Source organism: Solea senegalensis, linkage group LG9, assembly GCF_019176455.1.
Source record: "Solea senegalensis isolate Sse05_10M linkage group LG9, IFAPA_SoseM_1, whole genome shotgun sequence".
NCBI lineage: Eukaryota > Metazoa > Chordata > Actinopteri > Pleuronectiformes > Soleidae > Solea > Solea senegalensis.
In genome coordinates this window covers 16,382,391-16,403,222 of record NC_058029.1, presented here as the reverse complement: position 1 = coordinate 16,403,222, position 20,832 = coordinate 16,382,391, and the positions used below count along the sequence as shown (strand labels likewise).

Genomic DNA, 20,832 nt, shown 5'->3' with positions numbered 1-20,832 from the left:
CTTTTGATAACGGCAAGTTTGTGATACAAAACGTACAAAAGTTAAGTGATTTTAGTGTCAAGCTAGGGTTACTCCAAACTGACCCTTGGTGGTGATGGTCAGTACTGCATTGTTGTCGGCATAGTCACTCTCTCCCATTGCATTGAGGGCATTGACAGAAAAATAGTAGGTGGTAACAGGCTGCAGCCCAGTGACAGAGAAGCTTGTTGCTGTGGGAGGAAAGACGTCCACGTACAGGTAACTGAAAGACTGATCCCACCGGTATCTGTCAACCAAAAGGCATGGTGAGGTGCAATTCCTTGATTGTGAAATAAGATAAGATAGTCCTTGGGGTCATTCTTAAACCAGTGTATTTTCTTTACACCTCACCGTGTACGAAATCTTTGCTGCAAACCTCCATTGAAGCCAGGGATCCACTCCAGAGTGACCGAGTCATGGGTAACACCGACTTGGCGAAAGGAGAAGGGAGGATCTGGGTGACCTTGTGAGAAAAAGGAAGTGGAAAAAGTGAATGTCCTTTTGATTTGATGAGAGAGCAGATGACTTTGGCAGGTCACTATTTGGACAAGTTCTGGCTGCTAAGAAACTGAGACACAAGGCAGTAGATAGCTGAGTGTTTATATCTGCTATCTTTGAAATAACACACAGCTGTGCCGCCCAAAAGGATTGTGACTTCCCCAAGTCTTTGCTCTCTGATTTGGAGCCGGTATAAAAAGACAAGTTGACGTAATGAAATGTAAGCTGGCGTTTGTCTTTTCTTCAAACACAAGAGGTGCAATCCTGTCTATTCATATGTAGGACTTTGGTTTAGTTTTGCTTTACCGTTTCATGAAAGCGGAAAAAAAAATCTCATCAGATGACAAAACAGAAGAACTGTCCAAAATCATTTCTCTCAGGGTCGATTTGACCGGTGTATGTGTCTCAAACCTGTGGTTTTTCCACAGGTTTCCAAAAATAACTTCAGTGGTTTTTACTAATACATTAGTCTTGATCTGCTTTTTTTCTTAGAGCCTTATATTTTGACTGGTTTGTGCAATGATGAGCGAAGCCTCTTCATTATTATTAATATTGTGAAAAGAGATCAAAGGACACAAACCAGGCCTTCAGTTTGACACAAGGCGCTGCTTCACTCAGGGGTAGTAAAGCAAAAATGGATTTGTTTGCATTTGGAGCGTGGAATAAATGAAGGGTAGTTTTGAGGGCAGAGGGAAAGATAGTCAAGGAGAGATGGAAGAGAGTCGGTACTTGAGCAGCTACATAACAGGGGGCTGCTCTCCTCATCTCTAGGCTGCAGCCCAGTTTCCAGAGTAAATAATTCCCACTATCAGCTCATCTCGTAAGATTCCAGGGCAAAAGGGTCAGTCTCATTTGGATCTCGTCTCCATCAAATCCGAAACGCACCAGGAGAAAAACTCCTTCCTCTTGGGCTCTAAAATGATAAGGTAGCATATAAAATTTATTATCACTGCATCAGATTAATTATGAATATTCACAGCACTAAAAAATGACTTCAGAAAACAGGGCCAAAATGGGATTGTATTTTATGGTTCATATAGTAAACATTAAATGGGTCCAATGATGGCTGTGGGCCTTTGCTTAGAGCAGACCTGTGTTGATAAAGGAGGTGGTGCATGGGTACACTGGTAGCTTGCAGGCGGAGTGTTAGAACGCTGGGAGAGCAAAGCATATCACTGCAGCATTATCTGAGCGAGACTTGACATAGCGCTATAGGCTCAATGATAAGGTGGAGATAGTGAAATGGAATAAGTCTCTTAACAGGCTGACACTCAGGAGCAACAACTTCCTCCTGTTCACAGAATTTGGCATGTAAACGCAGACCAGTGTTATGTTCCTGGATAAGGCTTCTCAACCTTAAAAATTTGAAACCATAATTAAACATTAGAAACCAAAAAAATGGAATCTACTGCCACATTTATGACGTGTATAATCCCTACATGTTGTGTGCCAGACTTTTGCAATGTTATTCATTTAAGGTTACCTTAGGTGTGTTTTGACCAGGAAAAATACAGAACCGCAAAGAGCTGTTTACGACACTCTGAGCTTTGAGTGCAAATAAACATTTGATTCTTAGATTTGGTTCAGTTCACCAACTTAATGTTGGGTTTCTAGATCAGTCCTCTTATTTTTGCTGGCCAGAAGGCAAAGCAAGTATGAGCCACTAGCCAGAAAAGCAGAATCATTTCCATCTTCATCTTGTGATTTCTTACAACATAAGGCACAATGAAATCAAAAGCTCCACATGTGGTGATTGTGAACTAAACTGAATGATTAAGAATGAAATGAGAAACTCATCGCACTAAATAATAAAAGAATTAAAACACAATTACAGTATGCGGAGGAAAAAAGGCTCAACAACAATTTTTGCAGAACATCGACAAAGATATTGTACACAGAGCCTTAGTAACCCAAGCACACACACCCACCCACACACACACTCAAACTGTTTTTTTCTATGCCTGTGAAGTACAACTCATTGATATAATGCATTTACTCCAACCTTAAGCATCGCAATTAAATGCCTAACCACAACGATTACTCTAATTTTAAAGTGTATTCAGGTTGGGAGTCCCCACTGGTATATAAAACAAGCCACCACACACACATACGCACACAAATGAGTGCATGTTTAAATACTTGTGCTGACGAGCTGGATGTTTAGTTTATCTTCCCCAAGAGAGTTGCGAGCAGTGCAGCTGAAGACAGCATAGTCATGAGCTGCGCTCACATTTACGACTCGAACCATGCTGGTGTGGAAGGAGCCCTCCCTCACAGTCCGTTCCTCATACCTACAGCACACACACACACACACTGTGAGCAGGCGACAGCAGGGATTGTGATGTCCTGCAGATTGCACTAGTTCACCCAATTTCACACATCAAAGAAGCGTTAAACAGGTATTTGCATAGTGAAGAGCAAAGTATAAAACGCACTAAATCCGGATTTAGTAGTGAAATAGCAGGAAATAGCATGAGAATATATTATAATATGGTAGGGCCTAATCTAATTGTGAGGATTCATCAGTATGTAACCAATTGCTGACACTAGCACAGGAGTGAACATAATCGCAAGAGAAGAATGTAGAATGTGAAAAAAAATAAAAAATAGAATGTCTGCTTTCAGACCTTGGGTTTGCAAAGTCCATGGGAACGCCATTTTTTTCCCAAGAGAAGTCGACTCGAGGAATACCCTCTGCCTGACACACCACGGCAGCCGTAGTGGTGCCATTCCCTCGACTTGCTACCTTCCTCCACTGAGGTCCTTTCTGAAGCTCTGGTTTGACTACACAAGAGGAACAGCATGGAGGTTATTCATGCAGGAACAATGTGCACATGAATGAAGTGACCTAAAAATGTGTGCATGTTCCCCCCTGATACTAAATATACTCTCACATTGCACTACCAGATGCACATCTACACTGGCAGGGGGTGCTATGCCATTGTTGGCTGTGCACTGGTAAAAACCAGCGTGAGCCCGAGTCACATCATAGATGGTCAGAAGGCCTGTTTTATCTTCCTGAGTCTCTTCTCCCATCTCCACCTCCTCCTCTTCTCCCTATGGAAGACAGAGCAAGTGAATGGATAAAGCAGAGGACAGCAGCTATTGCTCAACACTCAATACACCCCTCCGGGGTGAGTGTTGGAGTTTGTGGGCTGTTCCAGAGCAAGACAGGTAGACAGTAAAGGAGAGTTGAGCCAGAGACCATCTGGGATTGCGATGGGGACGGTAGATGCACCAGGGGAACAAACTGATGACGGAGAAGAATAATGCCAGGGTTAAAGAGCCACGGGGGAGGAGAAATGGAGATGCTGTGCAGGTTGAATGTGGGAGACAGTGTTGCCAAAGGGTGGGTTAGATCAGAGAAGACATCAGTAGATAAAGAGACCAAGTCGCAGTGACAAAAGTGCCCTTTAGTCACACAACAGTAATCAAAGCCATTTTTCTGGATTTGGAGTGTGCAGCAGGAAGAGCTGGTGTGGATGTGTGGTTCGAGGCGATGAAATATGGTGCATCTATGCATTAAAAAGGGCCTTTGATGAATGGTTAGAAGAGATAAAATAATAGAAAGGAAGCCAGATAAATTAAATATAATTTAGAGGATGATTGCCTTTAGGTGTACCGTGTGTGTGTGTGTGTGTAATTCTCACCAGCCACTTCCAGGAGAACATGTCAGATATAATGGGGTTGGCATCAGCCTTACACATCAGGTCTGCTGTTCCCCCCATATTCACAAACACAGGGCTTTTCACCGCCTTGACACCAGGAGCATCTAAGAGTAAGAAGAAGGGGACAAAGTTGCAGCAGGACCAAAAATGAATATGTCAACCTGGGGCAAATATTTTTGCCAACCCATTAAACACAAACAGACATGCCGCACTGCTAAAATTAGACCGATACTTGTTTTTCTTTGAACTTTTTCATAACCCCATCTTAATTGGCCCCTCTGTCTTAGATACAAGGCTATTAACCCCTCTATATGTTGAAACATTACAGATAGATTGGCTACTAAACCAAATATTGGCCCTGTGACCCCACAAGGGCCTCCATTGGACTTTGGACTAAGGCAAACTTCTCTCCATATATCCACATTTGTCTTCGTTCGCCTCAAACTTTTAATACTTCTCATGGGTGCCATGTACTTACAGCAATAAGGCCATTAGAGCGTGCTTGTCTTAACCTATGTTCACACTTGAAGAACAGTGGTAACAAGCAGTAAAAGAAAAACACTGACCTCCGGGATGACAGGATGCACCCATGTTCGCTCTCTAACCAAATGTGACATTGTTAAGTGGGCTACACCATCACCCATAAAAGCTACTACAATCCTCCATACATAATGAATACCTACAACTGTCAAGCCCAGTCATGTCAGAGTGGCACAATCCATTAGGTGTGTACCGAGGGCCTTGGTGCAACAAGACAGACCTACATTTTCAACACTTCCATTATTAAATCATCAGATTCGGAGCAGATGGCCTACTGCTCGAGGCTAGACCTGGAGCGACGGGGGGGGGGTGGGGGGGTGCAAGGCCTGCATTGAGGTCTAATGAAGGAGACATCTTTACGTGGTAGAAGCTCAAAGTCAATGTTGTTGTCTGGGTCTATCCACGTATGTGGATCAGATTTAGATCTGTTCAGAAACATTCTGTTGGCAGGCTACACATTCAAAGTCTAGTACATAAATCAGCCAAGTATTAGAGAGACGTTCTGTCCATCCATATCTTAAGGAAAACAGCATTTGCACAGAGATGAATTGACATTACTGAGTGGTGACCCACATGACTTTGAAATACCTGCTACATTAATTATGAATGTACTGCAGGAGGGTAAAAATAAAGAAAATACACTGTTTTTATACACTCCCATTTATTTGTCTAATTAATGTTTTTATATATAATTTCACAGCCTGAAAAGCATTATATAATCATCAATCTAGTTTTTAAGGATAAACATCTAATTGGGCCCTCTGTCTTAGATACAAGGCTATTAACCCCTCTATATGTTGAAACATTACAGATAGATTGGCTACTAAACCAAATATTGGCCCTGTGACCCCACAAGGGCCTCCATTGGACTTTGGATTAAGGCAAACCTCTCTCCATATATCCACATTTTTACTGTGGTTTTTCCCCTCCCATTTATTTGTCTAATTTATTTTTATATATAATTTCACAGCCTTAAAAGCATTATATAATCATCAATCTAGTTTTTAACTAAAATATATTAAACACACACAAGTTATCATGCCACTTACCTTTAAGACAAGTAAAATAAGCATATTTTTATCTTTACTCTGGCACCCTGGCACATCTGAACACATGAGTGGGTAGACAGTCTGTGTGTGTCCTTTCATTAATTCTGTATGTGCAGGATCTTACACTGAACATCCAGCATGATGGGGATTTGGTTGACACCCTCAAGATTTGCACACTCAACGGTGTAAACGCCAGCGTCTTTTCTCGTTACGTTGTTGATCATCAGTGAGTGCTCATCTGACCAGTGGTAGCGCAGATTCCCCTCTTCACAAAAACACACACACACACACAACAGTGAAATTAAGTATTCATTACATGCTCATCAACCGCATGTCCTCTGGCCACTGGACTCTAAGTGACATCTAATCCTGCATTATTGATTGGCTGTGCTGAATTCCCACATCAAGCCAACAAAAGGCTACATCAGAGACACCTCCTGCACCACAACACTCAGAATATAATAAGTGGGTTTTCTATATTCAGGGTGTAGCCTTTTATGGTAGCAGTGGTGGTTTGGGGAGCGTATGATGGAGCTAAAAGAGAAACTGAAAAATAAAGTGGTTGCTGCAGGACCGTGATGACACTGGCCTGGAGGAGAAGCCAGCTTTAGAACCATTGTGTTGTATGCAGGCAGACAGCGATCCTCATTTAGACTGCATACATTAGAGCCATAATGAGATTCACATTTGGCAGAGTCCCATGCTGGCTAACCTGCCATGTTTTATTCAGACCCTGCACGGCAGAGCTGAGTGCTTACTTGCTGGCTCAGCTCAACTAGGACCTGGTTTATAGAGCCATCACATAGCCCCAGATCACCTTTGACCAGCTTCTGTTTGCGGTGCAGCCAAATGCAGGAGACCTCCTCTGGGTTAGCCGAGACCAGCAATGGGATGGTTATGGTGTCGTCCTCCAGCACCTGAACCTGTGTTGGCTGGTGAGGGCTGAACTCTGGAGGGTCTGGCGCACAAATAACAGCCACTGTGAGTTGTATTTATTGTAAGAATACTGTACATGAAACTCAGCCACACAGAATGAGAGGAAAGAGCAAAAGTGTGCATCAAGAGACACAAACATGTCGAGCATGAGAAAAGTATGAGACACTAATGAGAGTCAAATCAGTAGAAAGTTGAGATCCCCACCAATAATGCCACATCTAAGCACCTTCACACACAGTAAGGCAAGGTGGGAGTGAGGCAGTGTGGGAGTGAGAGGGACAAGCATTAAAATGACGAGTGACAGTAATGTTGTCCAACTGCAGTCCCGCACAAACACACACTGACAATCCTTCATGCTCATACACAGCACCAGGCTTTGAAACAGTGGCAGACTGCTGCCTGTGAAATGGCATCAAAGACAAACATGGCTATGCAGCAAAGCAAAGGCACAATTAGGACACGCTGCTGCAGAGCTCAACAGACCAACAAATCACAACAAAGCTTTCCAGTGAACACAACACACACACACTATTTACTGACAATTCTGTGCATAAGCATCACAACATAGCAGCCTATATCTGAAGCATTATAGATTATTATGCATTGTTTAGGATTTACACAAACTACATCTCCTGGTCACTTAACAAGTAGAGAGTACAAAACAAACAAATGGAGAAAGATGGAAACAATTCAACCTCTACTTACATAGAACATTAAGTTTGAGAAATGTGTTGGCCCCCTCAGTGAGCACAGGGCTGTTGGCCTGGCAAATGACCCTCTGGTTGTGATGCTCTGATGTCAGATTCAGGGATAAAGAACTGCGCACTGAAACACCACCATACTGAGCCTTCACGGGTGGCTGTTCCACTCCTGGGAACCTAGCACACAAATTCCATTCAGTAAATCCAGGGGAATTACATTAAGATGCAACTAAACATAACAGTATCATGTCTAAATTGAATGCATCGCACGCAATGAAAATAGGTCAACAAATATCCCAATACATCAAGCTCAAATAGTGAGTGATTCCCCTTAAAGACTTGAAACCAATGAAGTTAGCATCCTGCCAAGTTTGGGGGCAATTAAAAGAAATAAATCATCAGGAGGATTAACAGCTCCAAATCAAATCAAAACACAGCCACTGTTCACCAAACAATCCTGCATTTTACCATGTTTAAAAAGATAAACATCAGTTACTCAGATTCATTCTGACTGAATTATCCATACAAATGTGCTTCGAGCATGCGCATTAACAAACCTTTGAGTGCCCAGGCTCCAGAGGATGTTGGCCTTGGGGTTACTGCTTCCGGCCTGGCACTCCAGAGTGAGCATCTCGCCTCGACGCAGCTCCTCCTGTGTGGTTGTGATCTTCATACTCACTGCTGTGACTGCAGAACCGAGGAGTTCATCAGAATAAAAAAAAAGAATATTGATTAGTAAGATAGTTGTAACAAAAATGCTGTAGCTGCACGTCTGTGTGAATAGGCTTATGTCAAATCTGCCTGAAACTGATCTTCTATGGCAGCTTAGTTACACTTAGGGCTGTGTATTGGCAAGAATCTGGCAATATGACACGTGTAATATACAGGGATGACACTAGGCTATAATATATTGCTATATATTGGGAGACTATACGCAAGGTGATACATTTTGATGCCCCAAACGCTCTCCCCAGGAGTGTATTTTGAGGAAAAACTATCATCGTAAAAATAACAATGTTATATGCATAAACAATATACAGCTTTCTTTGTCTAGTGGAGGAGTGGAATAAGGGGGAGAGAATGAAATGACCATAAGCCTGCTGCTAAATAATGGACAGAGGCTTGAATACAACACAAAAGCACCATCAAGAATATTTCCATATTGATACAGCACTTCAAAAGAATCAATACAACATCATGCCATGAAATATAGTGATAAAATAATGTAATCGGTGTTTCTTACACACCTACTTACAGGAATAAAGGTTTTGTTATCTGTGTGTTAAAGTGGCAGTCTAACTTACAGTAGACCATCAGCTTAGTGTAAGCAGATATGGTCTTCTCTGCTTCATTTGTGGCATCACAGCGGTAGTCCGCCATATTGTCACTTGCCGTGAGGACCAGGACGAGGTCTCGAGCCACGCCCCGGTCAAAGGACATTTGCCTCTGCATATGAGACACTTTGTTTCCATCCTAAATGAGGGGACAGTAAACTGAAAACTGTATGTACTCCAGACATTTCAACACTGATGTACATAAGGAAATGCATAAAAACACCAACCTTGAACCACGTCAGTGTACCAGTAGGATTCCCTCCAGTGGAGAAGCAGGTAAGACGGACTTTGGTCCCAGCATGGAGTGGGACATCTTGAGAAGGTGCATCAAGCCATACCTTTTGAGGAGGATCTGTGGATGATCGCAACTGTTTGAAACACCAAATAACCTTTTTTTTTTAACCCTACATATTAAGCTGGCTAGTTGTCTATGTGACATTGAAAATCAGCAGTCTCAAAAAATAAACTGGGTAAAACCAGTACCAGCTAGAGTGAAGAATTGGAGTTTGAAAACACAAATATGAAAAAGCAGTTGCTCAATCTGTGTCAAGGATTACATTTTTTAAAGAGTAATTACCATTGATCGTGTCCTGAATTGCACAGTACAAACAAAAGTGAATTCTCCTTTTTTTATGCTGGTTGTGTTTTTCAAAGGAAGTACAAATACGTTCACTTACAACAGACACTGAGCTTGGCTGTCTGGGTCTTAGAGAAATGTGTGCCCTTGTTGAAGGCCTCACAGGTTAGCATGAGCCCATCCTCCTCCCTGGAGACCCGGTGGGTCATGTTGGAAGTGGTCGTCATCCCACCATTTACTCCCTACAGACACAAAGAACATATGACACTTCAGTCAGGGGACGGACGGCCTTTGACTGTGGAGTTCTCTGTCTTAGAAAAACAACCCACAATGGTTTGTCTTGGCGAATACAGATGGAAAATTAGCTGCAACAATAACTGTCGTATGTGATAAATAAACATATTCATCCAACACACCTCCTGCTTAAATTACGCAAAGCCTCATTTTGCACCTGCCCAACAGTGGTCATGCCTATGCAGCACATCTGGTTATTAAAGCTATTATAGTGTTGATTACTGTAAAAGCCACAGTCAGAAAGACTAACAGACGTGCTGAACAGAGGTGTCAGTCTTCATTAACCTCACACTGTTTCAGATGCATTAAAGCTCACACACAGCACATGGAGTGCTTTGTGTAAGATCAAATGAAAATGCGGCTGCCAGACGAATAAAGAGCTTGTTTAATAACACTCATCTTCTGTGTCAGCTTGTGTTCACTTTGATCTTATTAACATACACAAAAGAGGAGAGAGGCAACAGAACACTCTTTTTTTGGAATCATCACCTGATTTATTTGCAAAGCTGCGGCAGATCGTTTCAGAGACTCATACCATTTTCTTTCACCTGCCAAGGTTCTCATGAGGTCAAAATTTAGACCGAGGTGGCAGCTTTTTTTTTCCAAAAATTTTTTTTTTGGAAGGCTAGACTGAAAAACAGTTCTTGTTCCTTGAAACACTAACTTATTCACAAAATTGACCAGACCAGCATGAACACCAATCATAGTCTGTATACTCACCTCCTGTATAGTGACAACAGTGTTGTTGAGCTCCTTGTAGCCCAGCCACCAGCGAATCTGGACAGGGGGGTTGCTGGAAGAGGCGTAGCAGCACAGATCCAACTCTTGTCCTTCAACGGCTGTGACTGAGCCAGAAAGAATCACCTTTTCGGGTTCAACTGATATATTTGCACACACACACACACACACACATACACACAAGCAGAGAAATCTGTATGAATATCATGAAAAGCTCATTCAACAGCTCCCTATTCTGATCACAGTGGCAGTGCAACTATTTTTGGATGAAAAACATGGAGCTGAATCAAAGGTGAGGAAAAAAATCACTTTGAGTGGCAACACGTTTTCTCGGGAGGCTTTCAATGCGGTCTCTAAAGTCTGCTTTGTTTTAGCCACGGGGGAGACGTTACAATAACTACAGGCTAAGTGATACAGCATCACAAAGCCTCGAGGGGAATACAAAGCCTGGGGACGGAGCTGGCAGACATGGGGAAGGAGGGGTCATGTATGTAAATCCTTTACATATTTGTGTCTGTCACGCTAGACGCAGACTGGGATGCTGAAACTCCATAGCTGCCGTCAACTAAGAGAGGCACATTCATACTACACCGGTGAGACATATTCTGTGCCCTCCAGCTTCTCCCAATGCCTAAAGCGCAGTCAGGCAGTCAGTGGCTCGTTTCAACATCCCTGAATGGATGACTGGGAGGCATGGCACCCGCTCTTGTTGGGGGGCTTGATGAGTAAAGGAGGAGCACTTCAGTGACTTCAGCCACTTTTCATTGTCTGAGCAAGAGATTTCCTATTCAATTAATTCAGATCGTAAGTACATGGCGTAGGTGCACCGATCCCAAAGAATTCAAAGCTTACATTGACTTACTGTATATTGTATGGCTCTGTAGTGGAAATCAGGCTATTGTTAGACTCAGTGCACCAAAGCTGCTGAATATTAATTCTTATTTGTTTTATTGTTGCTGAAACAAACATTTTATATTCAGAGAGAAAAGTATAATCTATTAACCATGGGCATGGTGTAGGCTTTCCTGCCTTAGGACTGTGCATTGAAGCAATTCAGCTAAATTAGTGAAGCAGCTATGAAAAAGCTTGCAGCAATACTAATCTGGAGGCATTTGGAAATATGGGCTGCAGCCATTAAACCCATTAGTTTCATTAATATTATTAGCATTAGAATTTATGCTGGGACAGCAAAATAATTGGTTTTGGAGGTAAGAGTCTTATTATACTCTTCTGCCTCATTCCCATAGCCTTCAGAGTCTAATCTGCGTGTGGGACATGTGTATGTGCACATGCATACATGTACTCCAGTTTGGTGTACAATAGGAGGATTATTTTCACTCACAAAACACGGTGATTCTGCGGTGGACAGAGAGAGGTGACAGAGACACCAGATTGGCACTCTCACAGCACAGTTCTGCCTGGTTATCAGCAGGGGTGATCTTCAGGTAGAGGACACTGCTGGACTTCTGCGCCACAATGTCCTCCTCCCAAGTCTTGGAAAGAACTTCTCCATTCTTACACAGAAATGAACATGTGAAACTCAGAAATGCTGAAAAATGCCTGAATATATGCATACTCCCATATGATGTTGTTAGAACAGAGGACAGAAGCTGCACACAGGGGCCACTAAAATGCATAATGTTTTTGAGCATGACAGTGAATCACAAAGGTTCCTTAACAGATGGTGCACAGGATTTACCTTGGTCCAGTGGAGAGTGGCTAGGGGGTTTCCACCATGAGACACACACTCCAACATGAGCATTCTTCCTGCTTTGACCTCGTCTGTCTCCAGGCCCACAATAACTGGAGGGTGAGGTGGGTCTGCCGGGAAATGAGAGACGAAAATAAAAATGGGCTTGACAAAGGGAAATAACATAGAGAGCAATAGAACCCTGAGTGGGAGAAGATGTACGGGAGGAAAAGGAATGTAGTAACCCGGGGAAATAGAGTTGTGGAATGACGTGCAATGGGATAAAAAAAAAAAAAAACCTGCACTGCAATGAGCACACTCTTGACAATTGATTAGGGAGCATCCCTATTTGCTGAGACAGGGCCAATAAATTGAGCACATTTAACATGACTGTGTGGATAAGAGGTCCGAATCTGATGAAAGCATTAAGTATTAAAGGAGCAGCGAACTGGATACAGTCCATAAAGCAAAATAACAGATGTTCAAACAGTAATAAGGTAACATGAAATATGAATAAATTACAGCCTCCTTGAATAAAATATATGCAGTAAAATAAATTAGAGGAGGACGGGCCTTTGTTATTGCTGCAATCAGTTTCACGGAGCAGGCTGCAGACCCAGGGCCAGCATGACAAATTGCCACCTTGCTAACAATCTGGCTGGCTGAAAATGGCCACCGCACTGGCTTTGATGGGCTGGTGTGCCGAGTAAGATTACAGCGGTGGTCCCCGAGTTCTGTCACATTAGCACTCAGTACAGAGTCTATGTTGTATATTACAGAGCAACGAAAGGGAGAGTAAGGGAGGAGTGCTCACGGTTACTGGTGATTGTTAAAAGAGCAGCGGCAGCATCTAATGCGGAGGGGTATAGACACAGACAACATTACAGTGTGTGGATAATACAGCAGCCAGGCTGGAGGAAGTGCTGGCTGCTGGAGGTGTCAGCAGCCCTGCCTCACTTTAATCAACAACATGATTTAAGCCAGGGAGAAGCAAGTGGGTAGACTCTCGGGCCTAAGCAATCAATTACTTCAGCTGATCAACAGAGTAGAAAATACCAAACCTACTGTAGTAAACAGTAGCTGTGCTGAGACACTGTTTGTGTGTTCAATAAAAGTCACATTCATTGTTGCCTTGTCAAATACTGAAAGAGGGAAAAAGGAGTGTCAAATGCAATGTGAGACAGAAGACAATGTGTGCCATCTTCTCTTTGTTAACTTTATTACACAATGACATAGTTTAAATATCAGTTTCAGCTGAGGAGCACAAAAGTTGCTGTATCAGTTTTGTATGTTTCCTAACTATTAATTGTGGAGGCCTTAGCTTCCCATGTTAGTTATTCCTAGGAAATTCACAGTTTGAAGCAAGCCTCACTGGTCATTTATCTCAATGAATCTCTTGACAGCTTTTGCTTGTTTGCATGTTTGGACATGCAAACATTTTACAGTTACTTTACAAAACAGTGAATCTAAACAAATTCAAATTTCATTGCAGGTCTGGTACAATCAGGGCACAATCGCAGTCCCCTATTCATATCAAGTTATTATGGGAACTGGCCCATGACATCCTCTACCTGTAGCTAGATATAATATATCACATATAAATATGTATGTATATATATATATATATATATATATACATATTGTTGTTTTGCATTTTTATTACAGTGGTCCATGTTATTTACTTATTTTTTTATTCCATTTGAATCAAAAATGTTTTATTTTTATTGTCAATTCCATGTCATAACAAAAAAACCCAAAATGCTTTAACTTTGAAATTCTGTGAAATGTCATGGATATCATGATTGGATTTTTTTCATAAACACTTTCATAAACCTTTTTTTTTTTTAAATCACATGCACAGCCACCTCATGACCAGACAGGTCAGTCTCCTCTGCTCTAGAGTAAGTAAACAGCCAGGTCATATCAATCTGAGCCCACCAGGGGCAGCCTTGTGAAGTGGATGAAGTCACACTTGTGTCTTAAAAGTAGTTGTGAGTTTGCCTTCAGGTTGAATCTTTCCTCTTGGTCCACAAACACAGACTGATGACACAAGGCCGAATGGAGGCCCTTTGGGATGCCTGAGGTTAGGTTCCTGTGTGGTTGAGTGTGTTTGTGTATGTGAGTGGGTGTTTTCTCACAGAGAGGATATGTTGACTGTCAGTTCACAGACAGATTGCGACACTTACAGAGTACGCTCATGGTCAACATGGTCCCAACAGGTCGTAAAAGGGCAGGGTTTTTGGCATAACACGCCAGCTGTCTCCCATTGTCGGAACTCAGAGCGGCGACTCTTTGATAATGTAAGAGAAAAACAGAAGAGATCAGAAGGACACAAGAGAAATGTACATGTATATTAAGTCACTCAAAGTGCTTTAGCTCAAAGCATGACATCATAGTTCTGTAACCAAGGGTGATTTTTTTTTGCTGCCACTGTTGATTACATTATTAATTAATAATTACATTATTTTTATCTGAAAATACGTCAAGCAATACTATCAGAGCCAACTGAGGAAGCATTTCAGTGTATAAACAGGCACACAGGGGCAAACATGGCCATCGTTTTGCTGAATGGCCAGGTTTCTTGAGCAGCAGAATTCACTTCTAAAACATCCGTGGGCTCTTATTTGTCTTTTCAGTCACACACCAACTTGCTTGCAGCCGTCCCCTCTTTACTAGTGCAATGTTGCTGTTGTCTGTGTCTCTTGACATAAATTAAATCACTTCCTGTGTGCAGTGCAAGAATGTCACAGGGTGACGTGAGAACAAAATACCACTATACTGAGAAACACACAAAGAGTTGTGGAGGGCTGATAAGCTTGATCAGCACTGTGCAAACTCATTTGACACAACAGAGACTTGTTTAAATTTAAAAGTTATGCACGATAAATTTAAGTGAAACCATAAATATACTGTCACCAAAATCCTACTGAGGAAATTTACAGCAACATCAACATGTATAAAGCATCTGATGTGCAGGGAATTTGTGCTTCACACAACCATTTTTCTCTCTCCTGTGAAATATCAGATAATACTTTAAAACAGTTATTTAAATGACACCATCTGAAAAGAAAATGTGCAAGCAAGCCAAACAAAGTTAAGAATCACCAGGGTTTCTTTTTTATTTTATTATCTGAAGCATAAGGACCTCAAAACTATACTTGAGTTTATGCTGTTACTTCCTCTCATTTTTAAGTCTGGTCACTTACAGGAGCCACATCACGATCCATTCAAACATGCACTTGATGTGATTTACTGTCAACTGAAAATCGACTAGAGCCTTATATGCAGTGCATTTCTTCTGAGTCTTGTTCATTTTTCCAGTTTATATTCTCTGTATCAAATTACAGTACACTGTCAAATCGAACAATCACACACAGCCCACTGCTGTGTACACTCAGTGTGAATATGAGGAAGGAGCATCAATATCGCTTAAAACGTCTGGTTGTTCTGCAACTGAACTGAACAACACCACAGCTCCTCCGTACCAATGTTATATCAGGGTATGACAAGAGGTTATTGTCTCTGACACAGTGGAGACGAGCAGGACTAAAAAAATCTATGTTACTGTTTAATGTATAGGCACCTGGCGAACCAGTGAGGATAGGATCTGTCTTACTGCCGTAATGCAATTTTGTGCGTTTGACAGAAGCTAATTCAATTGCGCTGTTCCAAGTAACAGAAATTTATAGTGCTTACAAAGCCGGAAGAAGAAAAAAACAGTGTTGTAAAAACAAGGAAGAAAAAGAAACAAAAGCAGACGTGGAGAGACAAAGCAGGTTGGTAACGAAGAATGAGCCTGGCAGGTGGGCGAACACATACGTTACTTTAGCATGCGTGTTCAGGAGCTTATCCTTTGAGCCAGACATGGTGAAAGACTCCGCACCTGTCAGCTCAACTCCATCTAAAAGACACAATGGGGGAAGGTGCAGAACAGAGAATGTATATTTGTTCATGTGAAACAACAACACCATTGTTATTCTCATGTGGATTGGAAAATCCACTGAAATATAATAAATATGTCTACCTATGAGTGTGTGTGTGTGTGTGTGTGTTCCAGGTATTACTCATGTCATGAGGGCATTACACAGTCACATTATGGGGACCTGTCTTTCTCATGGGGACATAAAGCAAATCCCCATTACAAAATTGCTACATTTATAAAGTTATGTTTTGTCACTGGCATCATAACAATGACCACCACTGTTTCAGCCGCAGCCTTCAAATTTAAATAAAATCAGTGAAATTACAAAATGACAACAAAATTGTACATTACAGTAATAATACAGTAAATGTATGGTAATAATTTGTAATAAGATAGTAATAGTAGAGTAATACTATCTTATTTATATAGTAATTATTAAGTAATAGCTTGGTAATAATGATGGAAATGTGAGGAGGCATAACAATAGTTATTAGACAATAGACAATACTATTACTGTGATAACTGTCCTGCGTTTCATTCATTAAATTAAAAACGAACAACACTGTCATATATTACACCATAGCAGATATTAGTCGGTGTGTGTGTGTGTGTGCGTGTGTGCGCATGCTTCAACCACAATACAGTCAATTGTAAACCCTGCTCTTCTCAATTCTTCACTTTGTAGGAATTCACAGGAATTGACCATGAAATAAGACATCTTTATTAAACCTAAACTGTGTTTTTTTGCGTTTAAATATTCTTTTTGTGAGCTATTGAGATCCTAGTATATTGGACAGACAGCAGCCCGTTGTTCCAGCTTGTAAGGCTGACCATCTCTGCCACATTTAGTGTAGATGAAAGGGTGACTCACCTTTATAAAGTGTGATTTCAGCCATGGGCTTTGCTTCAGGAGCAACACAGGCAACAGTGTACATTTTCCCAGCAATCCAAGGTGTTGTCGCCACGTCTCCTTCAAAGTACGGGGTGGATGGAGGAACTGTATGAGGCAAACAGAAGCTCCAGCTACATATTTATCACATTAGTAACCCTATATTTAACCGAACTCATTTTGGGTAATGAAAGCTGCTTTAAGGATTTTAGCTTAAGCAGTGATATGACAATAAACACTTGTAACATTTAGGAGCGACTGGCGTGTCACGCTGCCAGCTTCAGAGTGATTTACAACGGTGAGGCTTGATGTTCTGTTGAGTAAGAATACAAATTGTGGACAAGAAGAGAATAACAGGATGAAACAGTGAGGAAACTGGTCCAGTGCTAATCTATCATAGCAAACACCAAACACTTCTCAGATCACCACAAACTAAAATATGGTTTCTGGACTGATCAAAGCAGTCTTTGCTTCTCTACTGCTCCACTCTAAAAACCTTTTATCTGACCATAAATAGGAATTTGAGGGAAAAACAAAAACATTGCTTTTCACATAAAATTGTTTGGCAAGAAATCTGTCACCAACTAGTCATCAATCTCCTGATCTGTGAGACCTAATCATGCACAGACGACAAAAACCTCTCCTCATCTACCGTGCCAGCTTTTAGCCAGTGGGTGAGCCTCTAGAATTAGAAACTGCTTACTGTTAAGGTTGTTTTCCTTTCATCGGAGATCAAGTGTAAATGCTGCCTGAGTTCACAGACAGTACAAGGTGTTGGAAATTACAAATATTGTGTGTGTGTGTGAGGAGGTGTGTGTATGTGTGTGCATGAGAGAGAGAGGAGGAAATAAAAGTCTATGGCAGAGAAATAAAGAAAAAAAAGGGATAAGGCAGGAATGAAAACTAAGTAGAGGTGCTAAATCCTGACATTAATCTATTACTAATGTGTGGGCAAACAGCTGGACCACAAGCAACCATACCAGCCAGTCATCAACCTCCCTTTCTCTCACTTTTGGCAAGTAAGATAAATTCTCGGCCACTAGGAGGAGCTGTTGCTGTGTACAGAGTCACTTGTTGGCTCCAGTCTGCTATTGAGACAGATGAGATGTGGCTGCAGCTTCAAACTGATTTAAAAGAAGCAATTGAATCTGTGTGGACTGTGATGGGTTACCCAGAGCACTGCAGAGGCGCGCACTGCAATAATGAGATGCATTTGTTTGTTTTTTCCCCCCCTTTCCCTGAGAAGATGACTGGGCCATGCATCTATTGACAGCCTCTGCACTCTCCATCTTCCCAGGCCTGCACGACTCACATAAGCACATCACTTGTTGTGCTGGAGAAATGTGTAACAAATCCTAAAATAAGAATAATGATATGTTCGTAAATGAGGCAGGCAGGTATCTAATTTTTTTTCCTCGCTCGCTCATGCTGGCCCCATTCCTCTTATCTCTCATTCACTCCATCATCTCTCTCAGGCAGCCTGTACCCACCCCCCTCTCACCACGCTATCCTTCTTGACCACTGCAGTTAAACTGCAGAAGTGCGGGGGACGCTGTGTTCCAGCTTGGACTGGGAATTACAGCCCTCCATCCATCACATCCACTCAGGCATACCATGTGACCTAATCAGGCCAGTCAGGATGAACTAAGATGCACATACACATTTGTGCAAATGTGACAACAGGAAAACACACATTATGTTCAATTTACTAGACATGCACTCAGAGGAAAGAACAGGCAGCAAACATGTTGTTCACCCTGGGTAACTCTTTCTGCCTCTTTTTTGTCTACTGGCCCCTTGGCTTTATCATTGTGTGGGTTTTCTCCAAACTGTCTCTCCATTTTGCTTGTTATTAAGGTGCATATGTATATGAACTCAACAAAACACAGGCAAAGATTTGCTCCTGCCATTCAGATGAGAAACAACAACCAGCCGCAAAATTTGATTCATCAGACAAATACAGACGGACGGATGGATGGATAAAGCAGATAAGAAGCAGATTAACAAACACACATCAATATGTGTAAGCAGCTTTTTCCACATATCTTTCTCACTCACTCACTCACTCACTCACACAGAGATGCACACAACAACCTCTTTACTCCCTTGCACACAAACACCCAAAGATAAACTTGTGGCTACAGTGCATGCAGATTTGCACGCACAAAAAAACACTTACACAGGTGAGTGGATGAGCAGACACGCTGCATTTATCTCACTTCACTCCAAAAACAGACGCCAGTGTGCGTCATGGGATACCAAGCTGATTCACAGCAGACAAAAAACTGAGATGGCCCACTATTTTAGTATTTCAGTGTTAAAAAGAGTAAAAGAGTAAAATACTGAAATAAGAAAATAATGGAAACCATGAAGATCAGCCACAACTCTCTAAGACACAACCCAAATCAGAACTGGTATTAACATTCACCCTCTGAACAAATCCAATGTGTCCTGAATTTATCTTCAGACCCAATCACAAAACTCACATTCAGTGGTTTGGGGACATTTGTACCATAGGCTGAACCATAGGCTGTTTATAAAAAATGGACAGCCTCTAGTTTGGTATATATACATATACATAAATATATACATATACATATATACATATATGGCATGGACACAATCTGTCCTCAGGATGCATGTATAACCTCCTCCCCAGCTAATATTCTCTAACCCGCTGAAGTTTTTTTTTCCAACACATGATTTCTTTTTATAGTGGTTCATATTTCATGCCACAGCAGTGTGAGTAGTGCTTTAATTCACACATCTCATTTTCATTCGCTCTACCACTCACTTGAGCGCACACAAACACACACACACACAGACAGACACTGACATTCACACTCAAATACATTGGCAACAGTCTGTTCCATCAGACTTGTTAAAAATATAATTGTGTCCATGTGAAGAGACAACATTGGTGTGTATTAGAAGCACACCACACATGATCAAAGGAGACATGATGCATTTTAATGCCAGGTGTAAAAAGTCATAGTTAGCGCTTTCCACTTGTGATCGGATCACACAAGACAGCTGTTATTACAACGCCAAAGATTGATTGACATGATTTTCATGTCATATGTGCCTTAAAACATGCACATGTTTGCGCAGCTATTCTTCTTAGGATACTGCATTGACTTCTATTTCATTGGGCCTAAACAAAGGGTTATCCCTAACCTTAGCCATAACCAGTTAATGCCTAACCTTAACCTAACCACAATTCAAATCTGAGCCCCCGATTTAGCCTCTGAATCAGTGCTCTTTTTTCAGCTTTCCCTTCCTGTCGGTCTCCCCCTCGCTTCTCTTCTAAGGGAGAATTGGAGCAAGTGTCTGGGCCAGATATAAGACCCAACCCCACCCACCATCCTTCATCCACTCACACTCTCCTCCAAATCCTGGTGTCTTTTACTTTTTGTTTTGGGAGCAACAACTGTTAAACTTCTATTCATCAGCCTCCATCTTCCAAATGACCCGTTATGCACACGCAAGGTCTGAACTGACAGTGTTTGATTTACCCTAATGATTTAAAGTAGTTAAGAACTCTTCAGAGTCTCACTTTGCTCTGTAGCACAACTTCCCCTGCCTTATTGTTAGGACCCTGATGCTACAACAATCAGTCTGGCACAGTAATATACACAGTGTCACACAAGTGGGTATATCACATCGTCCTCTGAATGGGTTTCAACTTGGGCAACTGTCACAACTTTTCTTGAACAAAGAAGAATAAAGTCACCATGTTCTATGTTGCTTGTGCCCCCGTTTATAAGTTGTTCCATTATTCATAACAGGGAATCATAAAATGAAGGCTCATTATATACTCTTCAAGTGCTAAACTCATTAGCTACCACAAAACCTCACCACAGCCTTGGTTCCTAAAATGTCCTCTAACCTCCAACCAACACTGATAATAAGCTTACACCCACACACACACACACACACACATTTCTTGAAGACCTAACTGTAACAACTGAATGGGTA

General features: G+C 41.6%; 1 protein-coding gene across 4 annotated transcripts in view; it reads right to left on the bottom strand.

The window, feature by feature from the left end:
• The window catches only part of nphs1 (NPHS1 adhesion molecule, nephrin), a 37,506-nt gene that overhangs the window by 5,033 nt on the left and 11,641 nt on the right, over positions 1 to 20,832 (bottom strand). For all 4 annotated transcript variants that reach the window (XM_044034991.1, XM_044034993.1, XM_044034994.1 and 1 more), the window contains 19 exons: positions 16,837 to 16,962; positions 15,863 to 15,944; positions 14,230 to 14,333; positions 12,053 to 12,174; positions 11,696 to 11,867; positions 10,336 to 10,493; positions 9,422 to 9,563; positions 8,972 to 9,096; positions 8,715 to 8,883; positions 7,968 to 8,097; positions 7,415 to 7,587; positions 6,591 to 6,731; positions 5,898 to 6,038; positions 4,167 to 4,288; positions 3,411 to 3,573; positions 3,144 to 3,300; positions 2,656 to 2,807; positions 370 to 481; positions 84 to 265 (listed from right to left, as the gene is read on the bottom strand). In XM_044034991.1, the coding sequence (XP_043890926.1) occupies positions 84 to 265; positions 370 to 481; positions 2,656 to 2,807; positions 3,144 to 3,300; positions 3,411 to 3,573; positions 4,167 to 4,288; positions 5,898 to 6,038; positions 6,591 to 6,731; positions 7,415 to 7,587; positions 7,968 to 8,097; positions 8,715 to 8,883; positions 8,972 to 9,096; positions 9,422 to 9,563; positions 10,336 to 10,493; positions 11,696 to 11,867; positions 12,053 to 12,174; positions 14,230 to 14,333; positions 15,863 to 15,944; positions 16,837 to 16,962 (2,673 nt within the window). The remainder of the gene's footprint in view (positions 1 to 83; positions 266 to 369; positions 482 to 2,655; positions 2,808 to 3,143; positions 3,301 to 3,410; positions 3,574 to 4,166; positions 4,289 to 5,897; positions 6,039 to 6,590; positions 6,732 to 7,414; positions 7,588 to 7,967; positions 8,098 to 8,714; positions 8,884 to 8,971; positions 9,097 to 9,421; positions 9,564 to 10,335; positions 10,494 to 11,695; positions 11,868 to 12,052; positions 12,175 to 14,229; positions 14,334 to 15,862; positions 15,945 to 16,836; positions 16,963 to 20,832) is intronic.